Source organism: Struthio camelus, chromosome 2 (assembly GCF_040807025.1).
Source record: "Struthio camelus isolate bStrCam1 chromosome 2, bStrCam1.hap1, whole genome shotgun sequence".
Lineage (NCBI taxonomy): Eukaryota > Metazoa > Chordata > Aves > Struthioniformes > Struthionidae > Struthio > Struthio camelus.
Genome location: NC_090943.1, coordinates 113,731,350 through 113,744,677, shown reverse-complemented (window position 1 = coordinate 113,744,677; position 13,328 = coordinate 113,731,350). Strand labels below are relative to the sequence as shown.

The 13,328-nt window shown below is 41.2% G+C and overlaps 1 protein-coding gene across 2 annotated transcripts in view; it reads right to left on the bottom strand.

The window, feature by feature from the left end:
* Positions 1-2,130: 2,130 nt before the first annotated feature.
* SPIRE1 (spire type actin nucleation factor 1) overlaps positions 2,131-13,328 on the bottom strand; it is a 135,437-nt gene continuing 124,239 nt past the window's right edge. For both annotated transcript variants that reach the window (XM_068932131.1, XM_068932132.1), the window contains 5 exons: positions 10,303-10,440; positions 7,934-8,004; positions 7,172-7,199; positions 6,941-7,077; positions 2,131-6,081 (listed from right to left, as the gene is read on the bottom strand). In XM_068932131.1, coding sequence (XP_068788232.1) covers positions 5,823-6,081; positions 6,941-7,077; positions 7,172-7,199; positions 7,934-8,004; positions 10,303-10,440 — 633 coding nt within the window. In that variant the 3' untranslated portion in view covers positions 2,131-5,822. The remainder of the gene's footprint in view (positions 6,082-6,940; positions 7,078-7,171; positions 7,200-7,933; positions 8,005-10,302; positions 10,441-13,328) is intronic.

The following is a 13,328-nucleotide window of genomic DNA, read 5'->3' as shown; positions in this document are numbered from 1 at the left end:
ACCCACGGGTATGTCTCTGGTCAGAGAAACCCAAGGAGGGATCTAGAGCTTAATGGAAACACTACAACTGCATGGGAGGCACCAAGAACATAGCTCGCCTACTAAACTGCTCACCTTTTTGCACATGCAGTTTTTGTTTTGTTTTGTTTTTAATCAAAGGGGTTACTAACCAAACACATCTCTTCCAGCTCTAATCATACATTAGGTAGCCTGGCATCTCTGGATAAAGACTGTGTGCTTAAAAACGGTTTTGATTAGCTACAGAAAGGTTTGTCAGCATCTTTCCAAATGGCTTCTTCTAGAACTGTTCTGCAAAAAACTCACTTTATTCAACTCAACTTTAGCCATGCAACTCCAATGGCGTCTTTCATTATTTCAGGATACAGAGTCAAGTCTACTTTAGTTATTTGAAAGTCAGTTCAGCCAGGCATTGCTGCTGTAAAACAGAGCAACCAGAGAAAAAAACTGAAAACTACTTTAGTGAATTGCAGTTAAGTGCAAACACTGACACGTAACTTTTGCTGCGTTAATTAATTTGATTAATATTGTTTAGCTCCATCTCCTGCTTATGCTCCATGGCATTCTTTGAGTGCTGACTAGTGCTGTGAAAGTAATTCGTAAATCTTTGCTTAACAAACTGTTTTAAAGTTTCGAGTATATGGAATTCAATTAACTTTTCATAGTAGTGCTAGTTAAGTACTGAATGCTGATGGGAGCTTGCAGGGCAGATTAATATTAGCACTAACAACTGAGCGTTCATAAAACACTCTTATCAGTAGCTCTCCAAATTCTTTAAACAGTTGTAACCAACCACTTTGTAGTTCCTGTTTTTGCAGGTGGGGAAACTGCAGCACAGAAGGGCTTGCAGCTTACTCAGGGTAAACCAAGTAAGAAGATCCTGGGACTGGTGCTGGGATTGTTTTTTTCCAATGCTAAGCCAGGAGCAAGCAGGTCTGTGGCTCCCTCACTGCCTCGTGGGCTTGCTCTGGGCTGCCAGAGCTTGCATGCCCTGTGCCAAGGGGCTGTGGTCTTGACTTGATCAAGGTGCCAGGAGGGCAACAGTAACTGACCGGCACTTCCATGTCAGGACACAGAGTCTGTACCTTGCTGTATCACAGCAGACTGACACATGCCCCTTTCTGGTTGCTTTCCTATTGAGAAATTTTGGTAAATAGTAATTTGAAGTACCTAAACGATCTGAAGCACTTCAGTAAAAATCAGACAAAAACAACAGAACAGATTTATTTTTTTATAGATCATCTGGAATTAATAAGTGTTCCCAGATGTACCTTAAGATGCCTAGATGCAAAAGACAAAAAAAATACACCACAGCAGGTCCAAGCTACTAACATGGGAACACCATAAAGTTTTATAGTAAGATAAACATAATCCAGGTATTGTAGCACCAGAGCGCGCACAGTTTCAGCACCTTTCCCCTATGCCTGTGTGGTGTCACCATTTCACAGATGACCAAGCTCATAGGAGAGACATTCCTAAAAGATGTACAGAACTGCAGGATGGGATAAAGCATGAAGGTAGCGATCATGGCAGTCTGAAATTGGTGCTTTTAAGTTATTTTTAAATTATACAGCATGCAGCCCATAACTAACCACAGAAGCTGATCCTGAATTTTCCAGGGAGACGAAGGAGGAGCTTGAAAGAGAAAAGGGAACACCACGTGAGTTGGGATAAAAAGATTCTCCCTGCTTCTAGTTTAAAACAAACAAAAAAATTCTCCAAAACAGCGCTTCTGCCGCAAAGATCAGGGATGGAGATTTTTTTTTTTTTTCACAGTCTGTAATACATGCAGGAAAAGTGTGCCTCAGCTCCTGTGTTTGCTATAACAACACCTTTTTTTAACAGGGGGCTTTGGCTAGAAATGATGACTACATGCTAATCATATCACTGGGGTTACATAAGCAGTTTTATTGCTATTCTAAGAACACTTTGACATGTTTCCTTCCCTTCATGCAGCCCAGCCAGTGTTCAAATGTTATTCAATCATTTTCATTAACACTTCTTGCCAAAAGAAGCAGCTGACTGATCTTTACAAAACTATAGAAGCATGAAAAAGAAAAGGCGAGAACTTTTACATTTGCTTACACATGAGTAATTAACACAGACGAAGGCTATAATGGAAAGGCATTTTATTTTTGCCAGTAACGTCCCGCCCTCCCCCCTTGCCCCAATATAAAGGAAATAATGGGAGGGGGGAGAAACACAACAAACCCCATAAGCAGTATCACCATGAACATTTGAAACTTCAGGTTTTATACGCGTGAGAGCTGCAGCAAAGACCTGCTCGCTACCTCCATCACAGCAGCACAGCAGGGCTGGCTTTGAATTCTCAACAACCAGGCTCATGTACAAAACAATACCAAAACTGTTGCTGCCAGCTGTGTATTTGACTCCTTGGGTCTCTAATGCTATACTTAAACAGGTCTGGGGCATATTAACACAGCTAGAAAAATAAAAGATGTTAAAAATTCATGGATGTGACCTCACTGTACTAGTCCCACATTTTTTTTTTTCTTTCCCCCCCCCCAGCAGTAATTCACTCTAAAATGCCTATGGAGTGCAGACGGTCTGAAGGGGCTGAAAGCTTTAACTCTAATAAAGATAATAGCCAACACACATATAAATAGGACTCATTTTCTTTTTAAAATGTCACGGAAAAGTCAATTCTCATTGCATGATTGATGGCGACTTCCTAAATATTAATAAATATATTACACATATTTACAAGCTTCTGATTTCTTACTCCGACATGAATATGATGTTGAGACCATAAATAGGACATGCTGGGCAGCACCGCGAGGTACACAGGCAAATGCCTGGCGTGGATTTGGGATGCTAGCGCAAGCAGCGAGATGGAACGCTAAAAATAACCCACTCCGCAGAGATCCAGGCAGAGCGCGAGCTGAGCTCCTCCAGGCTTTGCATCATCACCAAACCCATTGCTTTTTCCTTTGCTGAATTAACGCCAGCATAACATGGAGCAACTGTGGCAGAGAGCAAAGGACGGGAGCAAAAGGGGAGAGGCAGCCCCACTACAGCACCTTTCCCGGACCTTGCCAGCGCTCGTGTCAGCAGTCCGGAGGGGTTTTTTTTTTTTTTTTTTTTCCCGGGCAAGAAGGGAGGTGAGCGTGAGTGGCTACCTCCTGCCCCACAGCAGCGCTGTGTCAAAACGCCGGAGTAGTTGATAAGCCACCTTGCCGTGTGGGGTCTGCACGCTGCCCCATGCAGCTCCAAGCCCACTGCTGCTGGGCGTCCGAGGGCAACGAAGCCCCACAAGGTTCGCACTCTGCCTCCAGGCCTGCCTGGACGCAGAGGGCAGCCGGCCCCAGAGGGACGAGGGCACTGAGACACTGCTGAGGTGGCGGAGGGAGTGCAGCTCCCACGGAGGGGCTGGCGGATGGCTCTGGTGTGCAGTGGGGACTGATTGATGCCCCTTTGCACGCTCAGGATTTACTTGGTCCTTCATTCTGCCTGCTCTGCGATACCCTAAACCCTTCTCAAAGGAAAATTAAGCATGCTAGACACCCTGCACCTTGGTGGCTTGAACTGGAGTGAACTGTAACCTGTGGCCAGGGCGTTTTTCAGGAGAAAATTGTAAGAACAACAGGGGAGATTCAAAGTGAGACTTCATGCACTTCTTTGAGTCTAGTTTTCCTGATGTGACCACTGTGCAGCAGACACAAGGCCTGGTTTTGCCACAGAAACAAGAGAAAGTGCTGATGTGGTTGAGATCAGGCAACCCTCCAGCAACAGCAGACCTCTCAAATCAGGCCCCTGTGCTACTCACCGCCCGCAATCCTGCAGCCTTATCTCACTCAACACACCAGGTGCTTCAACCTGCCAAACACGTTTCCAGAGGTACCCCAAAGAGAGGGCCAAGACACCTTACCTCTCATGGGACAGCAAAAGAGGGAGAGTTAGCCGTGAGCCCTGCTTTTCCTGTTTGCGTCAGTTCACGCAAAGCTTAAAACGTTATTTCAACGAGCCCTGCGTATGCAAAAATTCTCATTTTCTAAAAAGGTGTTTAAAGAAAAATAAGGATGGGTGAGTCCCTGGGAAGGTTTAAGGAGACTTCTGCATGTGCTTTTCCAATTAACACAAATTTATGATATGAATGGCTGCTCTGAAGACTGCAATGTAACCTGCAAACATACTTTGAAGGGGAATCCTTTTGGCGCTGGGCAGCAGGAGGCAACCGGCAGCGCAAGTGGAGCGCAGCTACTGCACGGGGCCAGGCCGTCGCCGGCAATACGCAGCCTCTGCACCACGCGCTACCAGCGCCTCCTGGGGAATCTGGCCCCTGCCGGGCTTTTAAATCTACAATATTTGGACAGGAGAATCTGTTCTGATACATACGCATTTAAAATCAAGTTATGTAAATCCAGTCCCAGCTACTGTGGAGCAGTTCTGAGGTATCTCTCATTAATCTGAAGTATAGAAATGTTAATAAATAGATCTGAAATTTTTCTGCTATGTCATTCTATAATACACCGCTATATAGATATTAAATATGCCTCAGGGTATTAAAAATTGTATGAAAAAGTTACAGTAGTTGATTTTCAAGTATTAATAACTTGGCTATGTTAATTTGTTTTTAAATACCAAAATGATCAAATTATAGACTAAACTCTGGCTATGCCTGAATTTAAAAAAATTACTTTGAATATAAAAAAGTGCAAAAAAGCATGTGATGTCAGTTAACATTGTAACATTACAGGAACATCTAGACTTAGCATTCTCTTGCGAGTGAATTAAACAGGGAAAAAGAGAATGAGAAAAGAAAAAAAGAGAGAGAGCGCTCCCAATCTGAGACAGCACTGTCCCAAATTTCAGCAGAATACTAAATTCTACAGCCAAGTTAGAAACCCCAGAAAAATGGGGTTAACCATGGATATGCTGTCAGAAGTAACTATAGCAGTATTTGTGTTCCATTATAATACAAATGTACACCTTACCCACCTTTTTTCTCGGGGTAACCAGAAGAACAACTTTACAGGTATTCAGTTAAAACTAGAACCTCCCTTATTTCCCATCCTTCCCATAATCTGTACAACTCTGTCTACTACTAAAATTGACTGCTACTAACCATCATCATCATACATTCAAGATAGAAAGTAAACTACTAAAACCTGCTCAGGAGACACTCAGAAGTACACTAAGGCTTGAAAAGTAGAGCAGCGCAGGGGAACGGCCGACCACAGGGGCGAACAGCGGCGTCAGATACGTTTGCCCAAGGACACGGATGTTGTGAAGTCCCATGCTGAACCCTGATCTCAGAGCAACAAAAACAGTTTGAAGAAAGATAGTTTTGACTGCAATCGCTCACACTACGTATGTGGTGTGTGATAGGACTCTGTGCCACTTAAACTAGGATATGAGCATTACTAGGTTGGTAACGCCAATATGACTTAACTGTTTGCTACTGCGCTAACACTGACACCTTGTTAGATTTGGTTCTCCTTTAAACATATGTTTCAGCTCGTCCCCTGAAAAATGATTCAAAGAATGGTTAAAAAAGCAAGAAAAGGCTTTCTAGTTTCAAAGCACACATATGAAAGAGGCAACAATTTCAAACTATTGTTTTTCTTCCAGTGTGATCAGCTGACCCGTTGCGTATCATTCTGTACAGATACAAACATAGCATTCTGCGTCCCTGGGAACCCTCGGAGCAGGAAATCCTGTGAGCTAATGCAAATTCAGGCCTGTTAAGTGAAACGAAGCAACGGAATGGCAATCCAGTCTCAGTGACCTTGCTCATGGATCATGACCTCATGAAGACAAAAGCAAATAAAAAGGCACAAGGCTCAGATCTCATTGATAGTTCGTTCAGATGGGCAGTATTCAGAGGTTCCCGGCGATGACATGTAGAAAGACTGTGTTTTCCTTTTTAACCTGGCTCGCTTGTTGGCCAGAGAGAGGCTGCGCCGGCTTGAATTGATGATTTCTGAAATAAACTTCTTGCAGTCCACGCACACCTCCATCGTGCTCCAGTCCTCCATCAATTCTTTGGGAAATTGTAGCTCTTCATGTGACCTATCCACAGATTTGGACCTTGAGGCCAACCTGAAAGGCGAAAGACCCATCTCATTATTTACCAGCATGCTACTGGGCCCCAAGGCAGGCCTGCTGGAAAATGCAAGACGAAGCAGCCTGGACTGAAATCTTGCTTCTTCCTGCCCTAGAAATGACCCAGGAGACCAAATAGTAGAGAGGACAGTTTTTATCTGGTTCAGTAAGACTGTAAGGTGACTAAACGAGGGCAGATATAAAGTTTAACTTAGCCAAACTAATCTTATAATAAATATACATTTATGATGCATTTGGCTAATTTTGACATAGCATCATAGCACAAGTGATTTATACAGAGGGTTCTGAACAGAGAGAATATAGGAACTGCTATACATCATCCAAAAGAGTGATCTTTTATATAAAATTTCTGGGATTAGCTTTGAAAACCATCTGTGTATATATAGTATAAAACCAACAGATACTTTGATAATGTGAAAATGAAAAAAAGTCCGTGGCTAGAAGATAAATTTGCGCAATACATGCAACTGAATTCCTATTCAGTTAGTGATTCCAGGCTGTGAGATTTATCTGCTAAGAGTCTATTCACATGGGGAAAAATACTGATGATATTTTTAGAGGTACCACAGGAATTCAGGTGTCCCAATCTCATGTTAATTTTTCATCTGTAATGTGAAAAAGGCTAAAGTCACACTGTTAGTATTACTCTTACTGAAAATAAGTAGGAGAAGTGAATGGAAGAGAAATGTTTTTTTAAGAAAGGTTATTACTAGCATTATAAACATTACAAACTACAACAACAGGTAGACAGAATCTTCTTAATGATTTATACTTTGAGATGAAATGCTTAGGAAACATTTCCAATTGACAGATATGACCTACGGATGCTTCTCACCTGGGCACGCTCCTCACTGACCGGTGCTGACTGGTGGAGGGTTTCTCTGGCCTCATGAAGCTTTCTCCTCTCTGCAAGGTTGAAGGTCCCAGTGAGAAGATGGGGAGGGTGGAATATGGCTTTGACGGCAATCGCATCTGTTGTGAAAACAGTCAAAGGAACACGTGAAGCATCGTTAACCAAAGATTACAGATTTTTAAGAAGGGACAAAGCATATGTTTATTTACTTACTTTTTTGCAACACTGTGAGCATACAGGCCTGTGTAGGAAAGTGAGAGCATGAATTATCTAATTAGGAAAAATTATATTTAAATTAAGAATAAGGGATGAATGGATGAATGTTTTCAGGAGTTAGAATCCTGCCCTATCCCGTTATGAAAGCATTTTTATTTTTAAAGCTTCTTGAATATACTAACTTAAGTCAGAAGACAAAAGGGTTAAAAATAACAATAGCTAAAAACGAAAAAGAGAAAAGGAACCCTTTTTCCTAACCCTTTTTCCTCTGTAGAAACATCCTTTGGTAAGTGACATAAGATCAGTGACTCCACAGATCTCCAGACTTACTGTCTCACTGTTCAACTTAAAATTTTTTATTTTGTCAGCAAATGATTCGTCCCTTCTCCCCCTCCAGTCTCCTAAAAGTAATCCAAAAGGTAACATACTCTTCTGTCTTGAAATATTGTCCCCCAAAATAGACATTTTGGAACTGTTGATGGGGGAGTCTGAATAAATTCTACCTCACCCTCCCATGAACATAAAAGAATAAATGAGTGTTTCTTTCAGTTTTACCAAAGAATTTCAGTCTAAAGAAATGGTTCTGCACTTAGGTAGGAATAGTTTTTAAATACTTTTTTTTTTAACCCCAGCTGTAATTACAGAATAAAAAAAACAATAAACGCCATGTAGCAGAATTAGTGGGGGGTTTCTAATGTATAAATCCTCACATTTCACTCTGAAATGGCACTTATTTATTATCAGATATCAAATATTTACCTCTTACAGAACTGACAAGTGTAAGACCAGGTAAAGAAAGAAAACCTTCTTGTTCGACAGCAAAAGCAGAGCTAAAAGAAAAACAGAGGAGTTCACAATATTAGACAAAGTCCTGCATAATGACAAGTTCATCTGTCAGCTGCCATCAGTAAGACCACAGCTGCAGTACTGCATCCAGTTCTAGGGTCCACACTTCTAAGGGGATATTGAAAAGAATGATCCAGAATTTTATCTTTGCATATTTAGAAATACTCTTGTAATTCCAGCCTAAATAATTGCCAGTTAAATATTAACTTATTTTTACTCCTCCCTCACTGGTGTTTATATCATTGCTATAGAAAAATTTACAGCAAAGTAATGACAGCAAGAAAAAGTAACTGTTAGAACCGAGGAACACAAGAACAAATAGGCCTATGTTCAGCCATGGATAAATCTGGGCTGGAAATTACTGTTCCTAACAGTCTGTATCAGGTTCTGGAACTCAGAAGCGTTTGCCTGTGGTTGATAATTTTCTTCCAATCCTATGTTTTCAAAAACTGGGGGTGTAGGGGGGTCCAGGAAAGCACTATAATAGCAACCTTCCTTAAGGAAAACCTATTTTACAGTGAGATAATAAACCCCATCTATTTAGTTGATCCAAAGGAGGTAAGGATCACAGCTTAACAACATTTACATGAAGAAAAGGCAATGAAGAACGAAGAGCATGCTAAAGAAGCACCGGATGATCTACTGAGATCCAAAGACTGGGAGGTGAGACTAGACAAATTTGGTTAGAAATAAAAATGATCAATTTTAATAGTAGGAGTTAATCTACCAAAGCATCAGCCTACTCTGGAATTTGATAAAACCTCATTATTAAGTTTTATAGACCATGACAATATGCAATGGCTGAATTTAATGGGTGAATTTTTGAGATTCTGGTTCCCTCTGCCGTAAACACATGAAATCTACTAAATAAATCTACACATAAGAGACACACGCAGCCCTGTAGTCAAAATATATTGTGAAGCCAAAATATATTTGTTGATGGTGTTCAAGAAGCACCAGTCAAAAAGAGGAGGAAAAAGACACTGCTTCTATTGGTAAAAACCAATTCCCAACTGGCAGAAAAAAAGAGTATTAGTCACTGGGTTCTCTAACATCAAACCTTCTTCTTGGGTCACATGTTGCCTGACTTCTCTGAAGGTTCTCATTCCCTCTTTGCTTGATACACAGGCCTCTGAATATCACAGCTACAGCTCACAAACCCCAAGACAGTGGTATGAATTAAAACATCTTCAGCCGCCAGGGTGAAATATTTCTATTCACTTCATAATGCAGAAAAACAAGCAAATGAAAAAACCCAAGAATTCAGAAAGAGAAATCAGTAAATGCAAGTAGTGAAAGCTGTCAGAGACTATACTTAAAAGGGAACTATATTTAAAAGGGAGTTATTGCTCTTGGAGAGGAAAGTATTCACAGCTCTCGGAGAGGAAACAGAAAGAGGTCACTAGCCAACTTAAAGAATTTTACTGAGACTCTGGTTCACAGAAAAGTCGGACAGAAATCAAATTTGGGACTTATATTTAGTATTCTTTCAGTTAGAAAGTATTAGCATTCTTTCTGGTTAGCACAGTACGTCCTGCCTGCAGGGTCCATTGCCCCAGCGAGGTGAGACCTGAAGACTATCTCAGCGCACCTGGAGACTCTGAATAGGCAGCTCACTTGTTCTGGACTCTAAAAGGTGGAAGAAGGAAGTCTGGCATGGACAGAAAAAAACCCCCAAACCAAGAAGAGTGACCCAGTCTTTAACCAGACCCCACTAGGTTTCGTGATGTGAGAACACTTGTTATGGGGTCACACAGAATATAATTGTGTTCCTGCTCTAGAAATGGGAAATAAATCAAGCTGGGGAAGATTCTGTTAATTTTGGAGGAGGAGAGGATTCATACTGAAAAATTTTCTCTAAGTTCCTACAGCTAGCTGTAATTCTGTTTTCTGGAATAAGAATGCTGAGCAATACTGCACAAGGCATGGGGACAGAAAACACTTTAGTCAGTGAACATTAAAACACACATGGACAGACATGCTCTGATTTCTGCAAATGCTACTGCATTTTTATAGAAGATCTAAACAAATAAGCTATTTCTACAAAAAGCTTTGATGTGTCCAGCATATATTTTAAGGGAATTGCTCCATATGTTATACATTTAGGGGGATGTTTGGTGGGTATTTCTGCTTTTTCTCCCAAACACCATGAGAAACAAGTGGATCTGAGCAGTGAACTTAGATTGCAGTTCCCAGCTTGCTGTCGGGGAGTCGTGCGCAGGAGGCATGTGTGGCTTGGCCCCTCCCCACAGGCTTCAGAGCACCGATGGGTGCAGGCATACCTTCCCTTTCTTGAGAGCAGTGTAGATATCTTTATACTGCTGGTACTTTTCCAGCTCTGCCTTCACCAGCACCTGACGGATGTGCATGACTTCCTCCACTGTCAGAGCGAGACACTCCACGGGGTAGCAGAACTCCTCCTGGAAGCCAAAAAATCCATATTATTTTGAAGCCAAAGCACTTCCTTCCAGACTTCAACCTAGACAGCCAGCCACCTGGTTAGTAACTCCAGAAATTGAGGATTTCTCCCCTCAAACTGGAATAGCATTGGCGCATTCATGGGCATCACATGAGTTTCAAGCCAGCTGAGACTGCGTAAGCGTGATCTAAACGGTCTGATGTTCAGACTTCACGACAATGAGAGTTTTCTTCATTTTTCCTCCTCAAACCACACATCACTTGACCCTTCTCTCTATTTGTCTTTTGTTCTGAAGATTCATTTTAACCAATTAACATTCAGGTTTATAGTTTGAAAGGAAAAAGGTAATTTGGCACACGCTGTTTCTTGTGAGTATACTGTTTAAAGACAAGCAATTTCTCTGAGACTTTGTGGTGCCCAAAGTGGCCAAGGAAAGTTGTTAGTAGCCCCCTCTAGCAGAAATTTGTATTCAGTGGTACCATATCTTGATGCTCACATAATCAGAATCCCACCAGAACTACAAAAATACATTGCAGTTAAGGCAGAAAGGTTCTCCTTTGTGCCCCCAGGGCAACAACAGTAGCAGTTTAAGCTTTATAGAGTAATCTTCAAACATAAAGCATGAGAACTGGTTATCCAAAATTGCATTATTAATGGCAAAAAATCAAATACAGGCTGATTACAAAACCACTTCCCACCTACAAAATTTCCCTATGTTTTGTACCACAGCATTTAGGAGAATATTGTGTAGCAGAACTCCTGAATTTGGTACCACAGAATAAAAATCATCCACCCAATTTGTAATCCAGCCCTGTAGTTGATTACACAGGTCCAACAGAAAGACAGAAACCTCCGTGGGAATTCCCATCACTTTATGCTTAGTGAGCCTTTTCAGCTAGCCCAGAGGGGCGACTGTGCTGAACTGACAATGACAAGTAACGCACTCTGAATAAACGAAGGAAATGTCTCCTGCAAGCACAAAGACATTGCTGACAGTTTAGAGATCTCATTTATAAATCGAAGCGATGATTCAGATTAGTTGTGAAACGTTCGATTTACATGAACTTAGAGTTCCTTTCTGTCTTTCCATTAGATTTAAAAGAAAATCTTTCTACGTTGCAGACCTGGCAAACATTAGCATTTAGGAACCACCACATTTTTAAAAACCGTTGTCTTACCTATCTAGAAAGGGAACACAAAGAAACTTCACTCTGTTTAAAGTACCCCACAAAAGACTAGAATTGAGTTAACTTTGTTAGATTTGTCAGCTAAACCTTTGGGGTATATATCCTCACTAGTTTTCTGGAAAAAACAAACTGTCAAAAGCAACTGCAATTTCCTTTGAGGTGCAAAACTCCACAGCCCCATAAAATAACTTCTGTTCATTAGGATCAACTTCCTAGCTAACCAGCAGCTATCAGCATCTCATTTTGGGTCCTTTCCATAGCAACTGCCTTGCTGTAGAGAAAGCGCAGCTGATGGCCGGGGTGCCACGGGAGAGGAAGTGGGTGGGAAAGCACCAAGCACACAATGCCCGTAAAAACCTTCACTTCTGCATCGTGGGAGACTGCGACACCCTCCGCGCGGAATGAAGCTGACTGAATGGTTTTAATCAATCATCAGAGCTATAAGTCCTTTACAAATAGACTTCTTACTCGAAGGCACTTCCTTCCCCCTCCTGAACGCCCATTCCTTTAATTTATGGGCCGATGCCGTCAGTGAACACTGTTCCTTTGGAGCCGGTCGGTGGATCTACTACGGGTGGAGGGCAGGTACTAGGGGAACAGTGTGGCTCTGTTGTACCAATCAACAACGCTCATCACTACAGCAAACAGAAATAGCCAGCGGGCAACGGGGGAAACATAGAAAATGTTCACATGTTTAAATGCTAATGTTTTAATTCCAGAAGTTACACAAGGACAACAAAATGTTAATGCAACATTAAATGAAAGATAAATATTATGCGGACTTCGGAAAACTGCTTGAATTTTTTCCCTTTTCAGAATAGAAATAAGTACATGAGAAAATCTTTACTTTTAGCTTTGAGGCATTTAAACTAATCAAAATTAAACTAAGCACTGACTAAACTTCATTAAACAATGATGCTTTGGAGCTATTGCTCACACTTCCAACAATAATCTACACCCAGGTTAGGCAGCTCCGAGTGTGAGAACTTAAGTTCTCTGCAACACTTGCATACAACAGAACATATTAAAGACAAATCGTGGTTTGAACAGTCTTGATTTTCTGGATTTGTACTCAATACTTATCTTAATAGAAAAGATTATTCAGTATTCTTAAAGGAAAAAATCTTTTTAAAAAAATACTGGTTGAAGTTTCCATAACCCTCATGAGAATTTGCTTTTAACATTGACTGTGAAATCCTTATACATACACCACAAGAGCTTAAGGTGCATGTGTACAGCTAATATCTTTTAATCAGGAAAGGGAGGTACTAAGTATTACATATCCATAGTGTGAAATAAGGTGCTTGGTAGGTCATTCTCAGCATACACTCGCCGAATAGGTCCTTATGACCAACACATTTTCACACTAATATATCCCTTGCAAAACTTCTCATTAGAGGATGTCACTAGGCATTGAAATGAGCTGCCCAAGCGTAATATGAACTGCTGCTTGACTGGCCACTAAATTCTGCAATTCATAAGTAGTCAAGCACTCTAAGCTCCTCATGTTCTGCAGACTAAAACTTTCTAAAATGTAAGCTGGATATCTGAACTATAATCTCTTCTGCAACAGGTTTAACACGTTCAACTTTCGGTCGGGACAGGAAAAAGAAGTAAAAATTTAAATTATTCATGGCCAATGCAACATAGGGGTTAAAGAATCAGCCTTTCTTGTTAGTAGATGTGCCTACCCTGGTGCATT